Source organism: Nyctibius grandis, chromosome 1 (genome assembly GCF_013368605.1).
Source record: "Nyctibius grandis isolate bNycGra1 chromosome 1, bNycGra1.pri, whole genome shotgun sequence".
In the NCBI taxonomy this organism is placed as follows: Eukaryota; Metazoa; Chordata; class Aves; order Nyctibiiformes; family Nyctibiidae; genus Nyctibius; species Nyctibius grandis.
The window spans coordinates 52,635,799-52,655,815 of record NC_090658.1 but is presented as its reverse complement, the minus strand read 5'-3'; the positions used below and the strand labels follow the sequence as shown (position 1 = coordinate 52,655,815).

The window sequence follows — 20,017 nt, the reverse complement described above, 5'->3', positions numbered from 1 at the left end:
ACTAGGTTTTTTATATCATTCCACTAGATTTTGCAACCATATGGACAAACGGAGAACACAGTGACTAAGCGGTAGACTTCCAGACTCAACAATCTGCATTTGAAAAGGAGCAGATCCATATGTTTTTCTCCTTCTTTGTGTCCTATACCAGTTGCTACAACACTTGTTTGTTTTTTTTTTTTCCATAAGACACAGCATTTGGGGGAGCCCTGTGTACACTGAGACAGTTTAACTGCCTGACAGTACAGGAAGCTTAGAGTCTACTTATTAAAAAGACCCTGTCCCAGAAGTTAATCTACTGTCTTAGCTTTCACCAGCAGCTTTTGGATGTATGCACACTGTGTAATTGGAGAACATTTATGTATAATTAAAGTACATACAGACAGATAAGTCTAATACAAATTGTTTTTCTAAGAGGAATGCATCTATTTACAGTGAACTAGTGCCAAGATTGTTGCAGTCTAATACTTTACAGGTCTAGTTTCTGAAATTGCTCGTTACACATTGCGGGGACCCATTAAAAGTCAGTATCAGTGGCATGGAGATTTGTGATCTTATCTTTATCATTAACCTCTATGTCACTTAAAATACTGACTAAAAAAAAGGTTCCGGACAAGCTGTTTTCACTGAACAGGTTAATCTTCTTTCTTCAGCTGAAAGAGTAATAAATACAAGATCTACTGTTTTATAAGTGTTAGTTGTTTTATGCATATACCACCCATACATGCTTTATACAGAAAATCCTTGCTGCAATGTAAATAAAAAAAACAGACAAGAGGTGAGGCTGCTCATGCAATATGCTCTAACAAATGAAGTGCATCACTCCTAATATGCTTGATCATATCCAGTTTTAGAAGTCTGGCATAATCGGTACTTTACTATTTGGAGGAGAATCTTTAAAGAGTACTCAGTTACATTTACTCTCTTTTGTATATTGTTTATGGTCTCTCATAGCCCTATTACTGTAAAGGGAATAAAATCAGGCACGGACTTGGCTCACTAGCTACAGTAGCCCTTCTTTTTTGAGAGAAGCCCCCAATTCAATTTCTCGCTGGAATGGATTTTTCGCAATAAAGGATAATCCTTCATTTAGTGTTTACACACTTGGTTACCTCTTAGCATTCTTCCCTGTCATACCATGTTTTAAAATTTTATTTAAAATTGCCAGAATTCATTTATGCATTAGCTGGTTTTATTATAGTTATGGACGAACTGGCATTCAACAAATTTAGCATTAGGAAAGAATAGTCATGATTTTATCGGAATATAACAGGACCATACCCAATTTTACCTTCATTTTCTTGTGATGTGTTAGTGTTCAAGCAGAAACATAGTCAGCCAGCACGAAATGAATATCCGTACAGGCAAAAAGTAAACTATTTATTTTTCAGCCTCCTATCTCCTCCCTCCCCTTCTCACCTAAGATAGACACAAACACTCAGGCTCCCTAATTCATTTTATCAGAGAATACACAGAAAAATGGATTGTAGCTAACTATGTGGCCTCCCTGAAGTATACAGGAAGATTCTGCTCACTGCACAAACTTAAGATTCAAGTATATCAGTTATATTTTAAATAAGAAAGCTACAAAATGTCAGTTCTCTTAATGGAATTTACAAATTGAGATATGCTAGAAAGAAGTAAAAGCAGAAGAGAAACTTAAGAGTCAAACTGAAAGAAAAGTTTTCTAGCAGAGTACAAATATTTTAAATAAAACTACACAACTTGTAGATTTAGAGGTCAAAAGAACCTTAATCTAGCTATTTCATTCTAGTTGAAGTAAATAAAGCCTATGAATTCTAATTTCCTCTTTAAAGTACTGTTTTGCCAAAATGCCAAAGTCAGCAATCTTAGCCTTCATCACTGAGCCTGAATTTCAGGAAACAGCTTTTCACATTAACGAAACTGCAGCATTGAGGCAGAAGGTGACAGCAGAATCAAAGAGGCGACCTGCTGGCTCCCATTTCTGATCACAGCTTAGAACCTGAACAGCCTTGTCCTGCATTCCTCTTAATTGGGTTAGCCACAGGGATAGGGTGAAACCAGGTCTAACACAGTATAACATCAACTGAATAATTATGAATGCACGTTAAGGAATTATTATCATGAGGTTAAGACCCGCAGGCAAATTAAGAGAAACATGAAAAAAAGTCTCTTGACACTGTTCCAAAAGCCTGAGAGTGAGGCAACATTAGTTTATTTTTAAAATCCATCCTCAATACATAATCCTGTACATCACCATCAATAATTGATGGGATTTTCTGACATTGTCTTATACGAAAAGACCCATGTATGACACCACATAATAAATATGTTGCTTAAAATACAAGTAAAAAAGTGAAATTCTAGAAGATAGATAAAATATAGCTATTGCACAATGGAAGCACATTTGCTTACATGAGTTGATATTTTGGCTTTTGTTTGTTTTTCTTTTTAAGGGTTTTTAATACTGTACAAAACCACAGAGCATTTAAATATCCTTTCCTATTAGCCCAGAATAAAAACAACCCTCAAATTGTCATCTTACAATTGACTGAACTGATTTATATCCTATAAGGCAAGAGACGCATAGACTGTTCCTTCTGATGGCACGTGACCACTATTATAAATCCATTTTACCTCTCACCAAAAGTACTGTCACACTTCAAGCAGAGGCTTAATCTGGTGACTTGACGCTGACAGAAAGCTCCAAGAGGCTCAAAGACTCATGCAGGTAACCAGACAGTCTTTCAATTTGGTGATTGTTTTTGACAGAATTGTATTATTCCTAACCCCATTTAGAAGAGGCTTGGAAGTTTTGTATCTGAGCTAAAGCAGATATATCTACGGATCCAGAAGAGACTGAATATACAAACAAAATTATTCTTCCACTCTTAAGCATCATTAAAACATCCCTTGGTGCTCTTTACAGGAACCTGAGGCATTGGCTAAAATGTAGTGCCTTACTCTGAAACAGGTAACTTCTGCCAAGCTGAACTGACTTTTCTGACACCACGAGTGGTGCTTATGGAAATACGGACATGCAGAACATACTGATTCTAATGAATACAGCCTGAATTCAAAATAAAAAAGCAATAAAATCTAGAACTTGGGGATGTACAGACAAATTCAAAACAATTGCAAAATGCTTCCACCATCAGATCATAAACAGCTGATGAGCATATGCAGATCAAATCTAAGTAAAAATATCACTGATAACCTGTTAGCTCATCTATTATGACAGTGTGCACACCTATCTTAACTCGAAAGACAGACTGCCCTTGGCAAGGGTACCCAAACTTAGTTTGCTCAAGTACCACCATGAGTGGAGACAGCAAGAAGAACAGTTAATGCTTGTATGAGGTTAGTGGTACAGATATCACAGTTTAGGAGCCACTGTTCAGGAATCTATACTTTTAACTATTGGTAAAAATATTAAGGCACAGTCTGAACACAGGGTACTGGTTAAAGCTTAAGCAAGCCTATTATTGTAAGGTCTAAAATCCCTAAACTTACCATCAGTGTCAGGAATTTCAAGACAGGCTAGGAAATGTCTTTATAGTTGCAGTTAGTATCATCTTTATCTTCCTCCCAGAACAGTAAGTTTAAATGCCAGTATACACAAACAACATAGGGCTTAGATTCAGGTATTCAGTGTTTCTGGCTGAATAGCTTTTGGTGTAAAAACAGAGATCTCAGCTCTCAGTACTGTTTGTTCTCTGATTGTCTTAGGAGACATAGCCTGAAATTTTCTTTTAATGGAAGTCTCTCCATGGAGAGATTTCTTTTTTAAAATCTAATGCTAGCAGATATTTTATGAAGACCAATATATTCAACCACTTCTTGCTCGAAAAACTTCATGAATTCACGCTGTGTGTCCATGTCCAAAATTCATGCCGCTTTAACTATGCCATTTTAACATCATTCTAACAATACAGCAATCCTATGATGGCTGCAGTTGTACATGTATTTTAAAAAAATGCTTATACCAGGAGAGATTGTTCTCATTTGTAACTGTCTGAATTGGGAACGGGCTGCCCAGGTAAGTGGTAGAGTCACCATTCCTGGAGATATTTCAAAAACGTGTAGATGTGGTGCTTAGGGACATGGTTTAGTGGTGGACTTGGCAGTGCTAGGTTAGTGGTTGGACTTGATGATCTTAAAGGTCTTTTCCAACCAAAACGATTCTATGATTCTACGAATTTATAGAGTTGTGAGGTAGTTGTACCCGCTCTAGGAAGGATATTGCTTTGCCTAAAAAGTTAAAAATCTCCTCCTTCCCAGCCACAGTACTTTCCCTTGTCTGAAAAGTCCATGTGTATTGTCTTGACAAAAGCATACTATTTCAGTTAAATTGAGATTTTTACATCATTAGACTGCTAGAATGTTTCTCTGCAAGTCACTTCCCAAATATGTCTTGTACTTATCACAGAGCCCCCACAATTTTATTTCTGCTTTTAACAAAAGCAGTTAAACCATTAAGTCTTACATAACAATAAATCCATGTTCAGAGTTCCTGCCAAAGAACAGGTTCTCCAAATAAAGTCTAGAAAAGCTACAGAGTTCAATGTTAAATTTATATTTGTATAGTTAAAAACAGAAAAACACCAACCCACTCCTAATATAATGAAGTTCTTAACACAGAAGCATTTGCTACCTATCAAAAAAAAAAACCCAAAACAAACATAAAACTTTTCTATATTCAAGATACACCACTGAACTCAAATGGCTTTTTTTCCACAGAAGGAGCAAGCTTTAAACATATGGCAATTACTACAGGGAACCAAGGGTGCCTTGTTTTGTCCAGATGCTTACAGCAGAAAAACTTAAATGAACACTAACAATCTATCTGTGGATTACTAACTGGTCAACACCACATGTCCCTAAGGACCTATTTATACATTAGGAAAACTTCCCTGTGAAGAGGGGGGAAACCTTCATTAGAACACCCTATACCTCTACCAAGAAAGTTAAATCAATATAACTACCATGGTTGTGGTTGCATCATGTTAAAGACGTTTTATACTAATGAAGCTCTGAGGAAAGGTTTAACGAGTTTGACCTTAATACCTTTAGATGTCAACCCTATCCAAATAAGTCTAATCAATATAACTTAAAATTAGCCCATTTTTTAGTTACAGAAGTCTGAGTTTTTACTCACATCACGTTTAAGTACCCTAAACCTTTTTTATTACCTAATTCAGTTTAAAACCAGAAAAAAAACCCAACCTCAGACATGAGGCAAAAATCTACAGACTTGGAGGGATTTCTTCCACACCGAGGTAGAACAGAGACCTGTTTATAGTTCCTTTAGAGGTAAACAGTTACTTTAATCTGGTTTTAATTAATCACCTTAATTATCAGTAAATAATATCAAAATATTATAATAGTAATAATCTAGAAATTACATCAGCTTCTTAACAGAGATGAAGGTACACATTTAAGAAAATAGTTTGGCATTTGCTACTTCTGCTACTACAATACCTCAAGCAAATATAGTTATTTTTTCCACTTGAGCAAGCTGGTGCATTGGATATTCCAGCATCTTAAAATTAGGAAAAAATTACTGACCCTTTATAATTGTTTAATATTCATCATTACGAAAAAAGTTGAAATAATGTAGTGCGAGCCTGATCTCTCTGTACTCACACATATCTAAGGAATAATACTGGGAAGACAGAAGTTTGGCTGTACTTTAATAAAGAAAGCAAATTAGGAGAGTTATGCACTGGGACATTTGAATCTCAGTGGCAGCTGCCATATTAAAAAAAACCCCACTGTCACAGTCCAAGATTTGTTTGTACTGTAATATATTCCAGCAAGACATCCACAGCACATTATGGTCTTAACTGAGTAGAAAAAGGGATCCAAAAGATACAGAGAGATACAAATATGGGAAGGGGAGACCAAGACGGATTTACCTACACATGCAGATGTCAACAGAGTAGATATGGCTCTTATGTTTAAAATGCTGATGAACATTTATTGTATCTCCTTCCAAGATAAAAGGCTAAGAAATATTAGAGAGGGTTTTTCTTTGTGAGGGGAGGAGTTACTGCATGGAGAGAAGGCTGTCTTTACATATTGTTACGACAATGACAGCTGCCAACAATCAATATGCCAAAAGATGTAACCTAAAGATAAGCAAAGTTTTAATTTCCCTGGCCAATGTAACACCCTTTTGCGGTCATATTATCTATGTATATGCCAGCTGAGGGAAAGAGCAGCCCCTCTCCGGTTACATTTCTGCCACCAAGAACAGCCCAAACTAAAGCTGAATAAGGCTTACTTATCACATCTCTTGGTACTTCCTTTTTTTTTTTCCCAAAAGGTATATACATCTAAACAAAAAGATAGAAAAACCACAAACAGAAATAGTACAACACCTATAAAAGAATGAAACAGCTAAAGTGCACCATCTGATCTATATGTACACATGATCCTATGTCACCCAATGGTAAGTGCTCCAAATTTCTAAGGATTTCAGGAGAAGCAGGAGTTATGAAATACAGGATCTATTTATCAAAGGATCCTTGATTACAATTCAGAGAATGTGCACTGTTACACAAAAGCAATGCAAATACAATGAATATTTTGGGCAAAACAAGTGTTATTCTGAGCACGGTATTTTTTGCCAGTCCCAGGCATACATTAGGGGTGATCTCACCACTGTGTATAAATATCTGAAGGGAGGAAGTAAAGAAGACAGAGCCAGGCTTTTTCAGAGGTGTCCAGTGACAGGACCAGAGGAAATGAGCACAAACCAAAACACAGCAGGTGCTGTCTGAACATAAGAAGAAACCTTTTTACTGTGAGGGTGACAGCACTGGCACAGGCTGCCCAGAGATGCTGCAGAGCCTCCATCCTTGGAGATATTCAAAAGGACATGGTCCTTGGTAATGAGCTCCAAATAGCCCTGCTTGAGCAGGGCAGTTGGACCAGATGACCTCCAGAGCTCCCGTCCAACCTCAACCAGTCTGTGAGCCCGTGCTTCTGCGATATCATGACAACTGCGAGGATAGGATACACTGAACACCATCTACATTCCTAGGCACACGTCTATCTTTTCTGGCAAAAAGGGTTCATAAGACATTTGATTCAGAGACTCATGCAAAAGTCTAATCTGAAAGTAAATTGGGTAACTGTTTTCCTTTTCATTTCTGACTGTTGTCACACAGGCTGGAGAAACCCACTTCAGACTCCACATTAAAGGGCACTTTTATTTCACAGCGTGACTTGAAGTGGTACAGAACACCGAAGTAATTTTCCCTCTCTCCAATAATTGCCATTTTTTCCCCAGCTTTTAAGATACTTTACAACATGTAATCTCTCTGAAAACACATAGTGCAATAAATATTATAAATCATGCATAGGTATCTCAGAGCTTCTAATGGAATTAGAAGTTAAAATATACTTTCTTATCCCATTAAAATGAAAGAAAAACCTATGTGTTATTTTTTCAACACAGAGGCAAAACTGGTTCCTTTGCAAAGTTTATTTTGCATCAAAAAATTGCTGTTCCTGTCTTTTGGAATGGATGGAATAATTTTCTTCAGAAATCAAGTACGCATTTGTTTTCATTTACTGTATATACATAAATTAAGCAACTAATGTCCAATGTAGTGAAATTTGCCTTAAGGGATACTGGAAAAAGAAATGAAAGAGGTAGCCAAAAGACTGAATAAAGCTATACCAAGTCTTCTGAATCCTCCCAATTGTGCTCTTCAGATGGAGCTTAGCACTTCGGAGGCCAGCCTCAATGGCAGGGTCACTATGTAAGGCAGGTGCAAGAGTGAGGCTGTCCTTTAAGGGGTTCAGTGTGAAGTGAGACTCAGAGCCAAAGAAAGAAGTGAAGAAGAAAGAATAAAATGATTATAAAATAATTTTGCAGTCACCTGATGTCGAGCTTTCTTACTCCTATAATAAGTGCCACAGTATCTTAAACAGGCTCCAGGAACATTTGTTGGATCAGCCTCCCCAGGGTGCAGCTGGATTTGGAAGAATCTAACACATCATCAAAGAAAACAGACTTTCCAATGTAGAAATATAGACATTTTTTTTCTTCTGATATTCATATTACAAAAAGTAATGAAGACACTGGCTGAGCAATGGCAGAATCAGACCTGCACACCCCACATGATTGTTCTTAGGAAAGTTCCACCAGTAATTCTGGATTCTGGGTCAGCTCAGCACTAAATTTATTTAATGCTGATGCCCTGCACCAAGTCACTGCAAGCAACAGCAGAGCAATAAAGACCAGAAGACACAAATTCCTTATGAGGATGGCACCTGTGGAACTACAGTAAAAATACTAAAAATATTGTCCTCCTTGATAAGAACAATCAGATCAGATTCCCCTTTGCTATGATGGAAAAATATCCCTTTCTGAGACAGATTTTGTTATTGGAAACTGCTCAAGCTATCTAATGGATAAGACAGATAGAGGTTTTGTATCTACTTTAGCATGGAATTGGGCACTAACTGCAAACACTACTAGGAGACAGGACTTAGAATCACAGAATCATAGAATGGTTTGGGTTGGAAGGGACCTTAAAGATCATCTAACTTCCAACACCCCTGCCACAGGCAGGGACACCTTTCCACTAGACCAGGTTGCTCAAAGCCCCATCCAATCTGGCCTTAAACACTGCAAAGGAGGGGGCAGCCACAACTTCTCTGGGTAACTTGTTCCAGTGTCTCACCACCCTCACAGTCAAGAATTTCTTCCTAAAATATAATCTAAATCTACCCTCTTTCAGTTTAAAGCCATTCCCCCTCACCCTATCACTACTTGCCCTTGTAAAAAGCCCCTCTCCAGCTTTCCTGTAGGCCCCCTTCAGGTACTGGAAGACTGCTAGAAGGTCTCCCTGGAGCCTTCTCTTCTCCAGGCTGAACAAGCCCAACTCTCTCAGCCTCTCTCCATAGGAGAGGTGCTCCAGCCCTCTGATCATGTTCATGGCCCTCCTCTGGACTTGTTCCAACAGCTCCATGTCCTTCTTATGTTGGGGGCCCCAGAGCTGAACATAGTACTCCAGGTGGGGTCTCACGAAAGCGGAGTAGAGGAGCAGAATCACATCCCTTGACCTGCTGGCCATGGTGTTTTTGATGCAGCCCAGGATGCGGTTGGCCTTCTGGGCTGCAAGCGCACACTGACAGCTCCTGTTGAGCTTCTCATCAACCATCACCCCCAAGTCCTTCTCCTCAGGGCTGCTCTCAGTCCATTCTCCGCCCAGCCTGTATTTGTGCTTGGGATTGCCCCGACCCACATGCAGGACGATGCACTTGACCTTGTTGAACTTCATGCGGTTCGCATTGCATCATGCAGTCCTGCACTAAGTACTCAGCAGTTCACATTCAGCAGGCCTGTCACCATCAGATCAGGTCACGAGAGAAACAAGTGCACAAAAGAGTACATTTGCCTGCGTAGCAGGTAGGGAGAGGATCAGAATATGCCTGATTTCTCTCTGGCATCCTGGCACAGCTGGGCTCGGGCTACACAACAGAATAACATATCTGTATCTTAAGATGTTCCCTCACTCTCAAAAATCACTGGTTCACTAGAAAAAAAATTAGGCTTATGATTAAGTATGCTGAATTAATATAACTAACGCAGAAGGATTTCCTGAATCTGTGGAAACCCTGGAAAAAAAGAGTTCCAAGAGCTCTTTTTTTCCTGCACTGGTCTTCTCAAAACAGCATTAGCATCAGTGCCCAGTGGTGGTAATTTAGATGTCAGAATTGAGATATTCTTCATTATTTATGTAGAAAGAAGCACATACACTGAATACACATAATTTCCTGTAAGTGCTACTTTTGTCGGCCAAATTCAGGGAAATTAAGCTATTTTTTGTACTAACATTCATGAGCAGGAAACCAACAATAAATGGTTACTTCACATTTGTTAGTTTGACCAAGGAGCATTCATTACAATGGTAACTTTCCTATACACAGTATTCAATAGAAGTATTTTAACACACAGTGTTTGTCATGTGTTAGCTAAGATGTATCAAAAACATTTTATCCTCACAGCAAACATGTAATTTTGGAGAGACAAATACTTACATCATCCAGTCTCAAAAATGCAATCACATTTTAGTATCTCCCCAGCCTGTGAATGAGATCACACTTTATCACATTGCACTCCACTGGGTGGAGTTTATTTTGCAATTTAGTTTCAAAGGACAATTTGATTTTTTGTAACCTGCTTGCAATATTACACCAGCAGTGGTAACCAGCACTGGGGAGAAGCTGACTCAGCCGTGGTAAGGGCTAGATAATTGCAGAGGTGCTACTTGTCCCTTTCTCTTTCAGTCAGCCTTGGTCCCATGCAGTGAGCAGTACTCCTTTCTTTCTCTGTCACTGAGCCAGGATACAAGCAATGAATTCCAGGAAAAATATGTGATCTGAAATAGATCTTGACAGGACAAGAGGACATTGCCTCAAGCTTTGACAGAGGAGGTTCAGGTTGGACATTAGGAAGAATTTCTTCACAGAAAGGGTCATTAGACATTGGAATGGGCTGCTCAGGGAGGTGGTGGAGTCACCATCTCTGGATGTGTTTAAGAAAAGACTGGACATGGCACTTAGTGCCATGGTCTAGTTGACATGGTGGTGTCAGGGCAATGGTTGGACTTGATGATCCCAGAGGTCTCTTCCAACGTGATTGATTCTAGGATTCTCTCATTCTGTGAAATGAGCAGTGGTGAAAGGTAGTGCACTGTGGAATGGAGTTGCACAATGATATACAAAAAAAAAAAGAAGATAAAAAGTAAACTGCCTTTTTATTTTATATTAGTGAAAATCTCTGCAAAGTTTATATTCATTAAAAAGAAAACACCCTACTTAAATAACTCTATTAAACTGGAGTTAGGAAGTAAGAACTTGAAGAAAATGACTGTACTAAAGAATCTTTCTCTTCCTAGGAAATATGAAAGTATCAAATTCAAAATACTACACTATCATCTATTAGGAAGACCACTTAAACTATCTCTGACCTGTTATTTTTCAGTCACTGGAAGGCACTGGAAAGACACTAGTGCTTTTCCCTTGCAGAACTGTAATGTACCACACAGCCTACACTGACAAGCTACCTCAATGACAAGGTTTTCATGGTGCCAGAGAAACAAAAATCAGCAAATGTCCATTTCTTTGTTAGTTTTAAGATGAAAAGCAACAGATGAAAGCATATCCCTAGTACAACACCTGATGAAAGAGTAGTTCTGTGGTAGAGATGGTTTAACAAAACCTGTGAACTCAGGAGGCTCCTCTGGAGAGTGGAGGGCAGGGACAGCAACAGGATTGTATGCACCAGCCGCTGAATAAAACCTGGATGCACTGCCAGTGCCAGAAGCTACATCTCACCTCAGCTGCAGGGAGTTAAATCAGATCCGAATATAACTCCCCATGTCTGTAAAGATCTGAAATAATGATGTGAGCTATAAGGAACACTTGAAAACTATAGAAGATATGCAAAACTCCTTTGATGCTTGTACTAGAGGATATACCAAAAACTCAACCAGTACTACCAAGGACAGAATGTGAAGAATTACCAAATAGTAATGAGTCACGAGTCCCTGCCCTGCAGCAGAAATGGCCTCACCATAGCACCTGTGGCTGAGTATGAAGACCTAAAGTCAATTTACCACACTTCAGTGCAGATTCTTACCCTGGTTAAATTCTGTGTTATGACAAACAGATACCAAATCAAATGCTACTGTCTGCTACACCAGGAGGACATCAGAGAGTCAGTTACATTGAAAAAGTGTGCTTCACGTGTATGGCTTGGTGTATACCAGTTTGCAGAATCAGGCCTTCCATTTGAAGATAGGCATTTTCCTTTTCATTATTGAGTAAACACTGTGAGTGTTAACACTGCCACGGCTCCAAAAAAAGAACTGTAAATGTGACTACTTTAGTCAGGTTTTCTTGTGTTTTTCTTTTTTTTCTGGAAAGTGGAATACCATAATTATCTGAATCATGGCTAATGAAACAAACTGCAGCATTTTACGTACATGAGACAAATATCTTTAAAAGCTTAAAAGCAACAAAAGGGATAAAACAGTGTGAAACTAATGACTAAAATTTTCAAGCTATTTGAAGAAAGTTGCTAGCAGGCTTGTAGGTGGTCTACATATGACTCCCACACTCCAATCTTTCCAGACATGCTTTTGTGCTTGATTAATTAGAGAAACTAGGGAGCGGTGATACTTCTGCAGTGACTGATGTTTTCTTTTAATTAAATCAATCTGGTATATATGTCCCAGAAAGCATTAGGTTATGAAATGTTCATAAAACGCCAACCTAAGTGTCATCTGGAAAATTACAAATTTAATATTTAGATGGATGTCTTTGGTAAAAATAAAAACAGTGGGCTCTTTAATTTCATAGAAATATAGTATCATAAATTTATTCTGGGTATCATACATTAAAATAATGTTATGCAAATAGGCATGACAGTTAAATAAGGTTTTTGAATAAGACTGTTTAAATTAATAGGTAATATTTTAAAATGTCAGTCAACACACCATGAAAAAAAAGAAGCTCAATTTAATTAGGTTGGTCATTTGTGGCTTAGGTAGGAAAAGGATTAGCATAGAGAGTAAGTTAAGGCTGCCCAAAGCTTTGTGTGGGTTTTACACAGGTATTCACAGAAACAGAATCACAGAATTGCCTTGGTTGGAAAGGACCTTTAAGATCGAGTCCAACCATTAACCTAACACTACCAAGGCAACCACTAAACAATATCCCTAAGCACCACATCTACTCATCTTTTAAATACCTCCAGGGATGGTGACTCAACCACCTCCCTGGGCAGCCTGTTCCAATGCTTGATAACCCTTTCCATGAAGAGACTTTTCCTAATATCCAATCTAAATCTCCCCTGGTGCAACTTGAGACCATTTCCTCTCATTCTATCACTTGTTACCTGGGAGAAGAGACCAACATCCTCCTCGCTACAACCTCCTTTCAGGTAGTTGTAGACAGCAATAAGATCTCCCCTGAGCCTCCTTTTCTCTAGGCTAAACAACCCCCAGTTCCCTCAGCCACTCCTCATAAGACTTGTGCTCTAGACCCTTCACCAGCTTCGTTGCCCTTCTTTGGACTCTCTCCAGCACCTCAATGTCTTTCTTGCAGTGAGGTGCCCAAAGCTGAACACAGTATTCAAGGTGCGGCCTCACCAGTGCCAAGTACAGGGGGACAATCACTTCCCTTGCCCTGCTGGCCACACTATTTCTGATAAAAGGCAGGATGCTGTCGGTCTTAGCCACCTGGGCACACTGCTGGCTCATATTCAGCCGGCCATCGACCAACACCCCCAGGTCCTTTTCCACCAGGCAGCTTTCCAGCCACTCTTCTCCATGTCTATAGGGATGCATGCGGTTGTTGTGCCCCAAGTGCAGGACCCAACACTTAACCTTGTTGAATCTCATACAGTTGGCCTCAGCCCATTGCTCCAGGCTGTCGAGATCCCTCTGCAGAGCCTTCCTACCCTCAAGCAGATCAACACTCCCGCCCTACTTAGTGTCATCTGCAAACTTACTGAGGGTGCACTCGATCCTCTCGTCCAGATCATTGATAAAGGTATCAAAGAGAATGGTCCCAACACTGACCCCCGGGGAACACCACTTGTGACAAGCTGCCAACTGGATTTAGCTCCACTCACCACAACTCTTTGGACCCGGCCATTCAGACAGTTTTTTACCCACCGAAGTGTACGCCCATCCAAGCAATGAGCAGCCAGTTTCTCCAGGAGAATTCTGTGGGAGACTGTGTCAAAGGCTTTACTAAAGTCCATTCACTTTCATCTCAATAAAAGAGATGCTGAAAGACATTGCTGGTACCACTAGATGAGTTTGAGCCTTATGTATTGCACTGACAGCGTGCAACGTGTGTCCTTTGCTAGACTCACTGCCTTCCTTCAGCATGCTCACTTTTGGAAATGATGACTTTCACACCTGTGCTGTTTGGTTTGGAATCGTTATGTTCCTTGTATTTAGTAGACTTAAATAAATATCCAAACTTTTCAGGTTTTACAGTATCTACTAAATAGTATTCTGCATTTTGGAAACTTCAAAAAATACCTCTTTATTGTCTCCCAAGCTGAATACAATGTCATCTGTGTTTTTATCCGTACTGAATATTACGCCATTGGAAATGTACATTAATGGCAACTTCTCCTGTACCTTGATTTATACGTGATTCAAGCCTATACTAATCACCAATATTTAAATGCAGCTTTTGGGAGAAAACAAATCCCCTTATGTGTTCATTCAGAACACCACAATGCAACACTTCTAAGCCTCTGAAATAAATCAGAGATAATCACGTAATTCACGATTAGCACACACAGATTCAGGGGGTTTGTTCTTGTAGCTTTTTGAATTAGATGCATATAACCATTGCTATGGTTTATTCTTTTCAATAAGAATATAGGAGCTGGGTTTTAAAAGAGTCTCACTGTGCTATTACGTGTAAAGACATCAAAGTACTGGGCTGCATCAAGAACGTGAAGCTGAAATTAACCACTTTAAACCACAGCGAAAGACAATTTTAAACAACACTTAAATATGTGCCGAATACCACAGAAAGCCCCCCAAAATCTAGAGCATGGTAAGGCTCAGTCTGCTGCAAAACCTAAGCCTCTAACAAAACAAACCTGATTGACAAACACTGTGATTTACGAGAAAGGACTCATTCCCCAGTAGCACAACCAGTGAAATTCAGCAGCACTTAGACAAAAAAAACCTCCAAAACTTCACGCTAATGCACATTCAAGTCAAACGACACTCTCCTGTTTTAGGATGCAAACCAAGCCTGGCAGTTCTCCTACTAACTTTTTGTACTGGCACAATAATTTTTCCTTGACTTTACATGTGGCAGCTAGGCTGGAGAAATTAATATTCTCAACTGCACAGCCACTTAATCCCTCCTTGTCTCATTCCATAATGGTCACAATCAACGACACTGAATTCAGGTTTTTCTGTGGCCTTAAAAACTGCTCCAAGCTTTGTATAAGCATTCATAATTCCAACTCTTTAGCACACACGTAGTTGTACATATTGTGCATAGTACCAGGTTAATCATTAGTCCTTAAAATATAAAGCTAAGAATGTCTTTACAGAATTGAAGCTGTACTCTGCAATGTGTTCCTTGTGTGTGCTGCAAATAATGGAGATAAGTAAGTGAAATTTTCACAAACCTTTGAATTACTCTTCTCAGTTATAAACAGCAAGAAAAAATTTACATAGAAATACATATATACATAGCCACATGTATGCAAATAAATAAAACTAGATATATAATTTCCATATACTCCAAAACCTTGAAACAAACAAACAAACAAGCTTACCCTTGCCAACGTCAGTGTTCCTTGCTTACACACACTGCAGCGGACCCTCATTTTCCCAGGTTTCACAGCTTGGCAGAAATTTTTGCAAAACACATAAAAACTGTTGTAACTAGCTGCACCTGTCCGGAAGAAAAAAAGCAACGAACAAAAACATTTGATGTATACTGAAAAACAGTAACAAACTGTCATAAAAGGTTTCTATTTGACTTTATAAGTGATAACTAACAAAAATAGGTTGACTAATTTTAAGGCCTGAAGACAGCATTGTGGTCTTCTTATCTTGCCTATACATTATCTTGCCTTAACATGCAATCCTAGTTCTTAATACCTTTCAGTAACTCCTGCTTCTTGATCTAGTTATAGGTGCACTACACCTTAACTCCTAGAAAAGGCATCCTGTCTTGAATTTGAGCTTACCACTGAGGAGCAACTGTAATCGTTGGCAAGTGATGTATGAGATTAATTACCCCAGCTCCCCTTAATTTGCATCTTACTTCTAGTCTAAATTTGTCTACCTGCAAGCTTTAGTGAGTTGAAATTGCATGAAAATTTCATTGGATGAAGTTTAAAAGATTAGTTTGACTGATATCACAGCAAGAAAACAAATATTTATTTTAGCAAATTTAGTTCTATTCATGGAAGACTGGCCACCATTTCTTTATTCTTGCTGGCAGCAATATAACCTAGCAAAGTTTGTAAACTGCTGCCAAGATATTAGGCCAAGTAAATTTTCAAGGAAAATGAAATTAAATGCATTCTGTTCTGTGAAACTGTGGAACAGAAGATGATATGCAGAGAATTGTGTAAGCCTGGGGCAATGCTAATGAATTCGATTTCACATGCAATCCTGATCACCGTTTTGAGTAAACTCCTTTTTAGGATGGCTATTGCTATTCCTTAGAAAATGATGGAAGATTCATAGCGTGGTTTTAATCTAGACTAGACATCTCCAAGTTCAGAGACTCAAACTTATTATCAGAAGTTGAACTGAGACCAGAATAAAGTTTCTAACAGGTTTGTCCCAATATCAAGAGAAATGGTTGTAGAGATTTGACCCATTAACAGTGGTGAACTTCAGAATCAATAGCAGTCCCTTAGAGATCAAAAGTTTTTCACTGTCTTCTTTCCCATTGTCCTACTTCTCCCTACATTTATCAGCGACATACTTTTTATGTATATTTGAATCCTAACATGTTACCACAGTAAATATGATCTAGAATAATATTTCTAAACATGACTGACTAGCTTTATTTTTACATGTCCTTCACATGATAAGGGTCAGACCCTGTGTTCTGCCAATGAAAATGCCTATCAGTTTCATGTTACACCTATTCATAGGTGTCCTAACATTAATGTGCAGCTGGTTTCCAAAACTCAACTTCAGAGAACTATGTCATGCAGAAAACTTTTTCTTCTAAGAAAAAGTATGTAGATGTCTTCAAAGACGTACACTGCTGAAAGAAGAAATTTTATAACACTCTTTTAAGTTTTCAGAAATGTAAGCTACATAAGAGTACATCATGATGTATCCAAAATTAATTTTAGTCAACTGATCTATCAAGTGTTTTCATTATGCTTCCCTGGGGAATATTAATCACCATAGCAGAAGATAAAGCATAAGAGAATTTAAACTGAATTCAGTTTTTGTGGGAAATGAACACAGATCCATACATTCACACACATACAAACTTGTCATATGAATAAGTGCAATTCCAAAGGTTGAGAGCACACTTCTCAAATCAGTCTAAAATGCAGTTCTGAGATTTAAATAGTTTCACTCAAGAAAAAAAGGCTTATGCTGAACTATTTAATATATGGTACAATGTTGAGAGGTGAATCCAAACTAAATATGACAAAATTTTGGACATTTGGATCTCTATTCACTCATATTTTGCCTGAGGCTCCTCCTAGGACTGAGGGCATGTCTGAATTAGACTCGATTTAAGCTAGAATCCACAACAAAAATCTGAACTACAGTATCGCAGATAAGGAGGAGTACACTTGCAAATGATTGAATTTTACTTTTAGCAGTTCCTCTATGCAGGATGAGCAGGTCAATCAATAAAACAAAAGGGCAGTACCTTTAGCACAATTCAAAGGAAATACAACATGACTTAAGTAAGCATGAATGCTATTGCTAACAGAGGCCCACAATAAACAAGACGATTTCAGCCACTTATTCATGACGTGGTCTCAAGTGCAGCAAGTGAGACCAGAGCCCTTTACCTATTTTGGTATCACCAGACTTCTCCTATTGCTGATTTCTTATATGGGTAGTCTAATGAGACTAATGAGATGGCTGATTGTATTCACATGTAGAAGCAATTATCCTGAGTAGATCTGTGATGCCACTACTCACTGTCCTAATTTGGTCCTAGTCTCCAGGAGGATTCCTGCCATGACTCTAATGAAACCCTTCCAGTCAAACAGAACCATCTTATTGAGTATATGAGCCCTTACAGAATAAAATATTTTGATAATTGGGCTGTTGCCTTTCCTAATCCAGTCCTCCATTCCCTGATGTCTTGTGTCTGTATCTCGTATTTTATACCAAGTTTATTTCAAGCAGTAAACTACTTGAGGCAGGAATCATGCATTCTGCCTGCTTTGAGTTCTAAGCTCATTCCATCTGGACCCAAAGATAAAATTATATTATTGATAATACTCTGCAAAATATTCACAGGATAGCATGGCATAAATCAGCATGACTGAATACTGCAGTAAAAAATAGCAGTCATAGGAGAGGCCTAAAATGAGACATATTGCTGATTTACTATAGAGGATAAATCTTATGCATTAGCTTGATATTTACTTGGTGCAAAAATAGACTACATTACCTCAAATTCATTTTTCTTAGCACTTTCCACTTTTTTTGCTTTTTCATGAATACAAAAAGTACCCCCAAACACATCCCCTATGTAAGATTTGAGACAAAAGAAACAAATTTATAAAATAATGACTTGGAGCAGTTAAGCAGCACAGACCTATTCAGAGACTTAGGACAACTTTTGAAATGTCTGCTATAGCAAGGCTGCTGGAAAGGCACAACACGACAAGAGGAATGTTCTGATTTAAGAAGGAAAGTGTAAATGGAGAATTTCAGCAATCCATTCACCATTTTATGCAGATGTGCTGATCTCAGTCTCACAAAGTGCAGTTACATCATTAGTTGTATGTCCTGAAAAGCATCACCAGGAGTAGTGAAGACTGAATTAAAAAGGCAAATGCTAAAAGTTAGTATACAGTACAATACTGATGGCCAGCATTAAACTCTTTACTGATTGTTAATGTCACTGTATATTTTAGCATGGCCCTTGGCTGAGACTGCATCCCCTTGAATCGCTTTTTAGAGGGGAACTAAAAGAAACAGGAACAAAGAAATCTGCTTTATGCACCAGCTCTGATGTAGCAATATTAACAAGAATTGTAATTATGGCTCCCTGCCAGTAATCACTAAAACTGCAGCACCAACCTTAGAACCTTGTCTTTGCTCATTCAATCATGGTCTATAAGTTTTCATAAAGTTTTCCATTAATAATTTATAATACTGGCACTCAGCAAGAATGTGCAGACACAGCAAATTACAAGTTTAAAAAATGGAAGTCCCTTTATAAATGCTGATTCTGATACTGAACACAAGCATTAATGCCATAAATAAATAAATGACAACCACTAGTCTTCTTTGCAGTTACACATATTGGTGGGAGGAGGAAGACTGAGGGAAAAAACAAATCTGCTGTATCTGCACTTATTCTTTTCTGAGAAGGTAAAGTCACAGCAATCTCAATATTCAGGTCTGTATTCCAAATATTTATTTGTGGGGCAAGGGTCCCATAATAGTCTCTTTTGACCATCAGTGATTCATCCATTGGTCTGGACACTTTTTTAGTTTTCCCACACTGGCTGGTACATCAGTATGTCCTTTAAGAAACCATTTACTTTGAGTCTCTGCCATTACATTAGTCTTAACCTTAAAGATGGTGCAACAAGGATCTGTCATTTTGTTGACAAGTATTTTATTTTAATTTCACAGAATCACAGAATCACAGAATCACAGAATGTTAGGGATTGGAAGGGACCTCGAAAGATCATCTAGTCCAATCCCCCTGCCGGAGCAGGATTGCCTAGACCATATCACACAGGAACGCGTCCAGGCGGGTTTTGAATGTCTCCAGAGAAGGAGACTCCACAACCTCTCTGGGCAGCCTCTTCCAGTGTTCGGTCACCCTCACCGTAAAGAAGTTTTTCCTCATATTTATGTGGAACCTCCTGTGTTCCAGCTTGCACCCATTGCCCCTTGTCCTGTCAAGGGATGTCACTGAGAAGAGCCTGGCTCCATCCTCATGACACTTGCCCTTTACATATTTATAAACATTAATGAGGTCACCCCTCAGTCTCCTCTTCTCTAAGCTAAAGAGACCCAGCTCCCTCAGCCTCTCCTCATAAGGGAGATGTTCCACCCCCTTAATCATCTTCGTGGTTCTGCGCTGGACTCTCTCTAGCAGTTCCCTGTCCTCCTTGAACTGAGGGGCCCAGAACTGGACACAATATTCCAGATGCGGCCTCACCAGGGCAGAGTAGAGGGGGAGCAGAACCTCTCTCGACCTGCTAACAACACCCCTTCTAATACACCCCAGGATGCCATTGGCCTTCTTGGCCACAAGGGCACACTGCTGGCTCATGGTCATC

At 38.8% G+C, this 20,017-nt stretch overlaps 1 protein-coding gene across 3 annotated transcripts in view; it reads right to left on the bottom strand.

The window, feature by feature from the left end:
* PRKN (parkin RBR E3 ubiquitin protein ligase) overlaps positions 1 to 20,017 on the bottom strand; it is an 852,414-nt gene that overhangs the window by 530,014 nt on the left and 302,383 nt on the right. For all 3 annotated transcript variants that reach the window (XM_068405902.1, XM_068405892.1, XM_068405910.1), the window contains exon 4: positions 15,329 to 15,447. In XM_068405902.1, the coding sequence (XP_068262003.1) occupies positions 15,329 to 15,447 (119 nt within the window). The remainder of the gene's footprint in view (positions 1 to 15,328; positions 15,448 to 20,017) is intronic.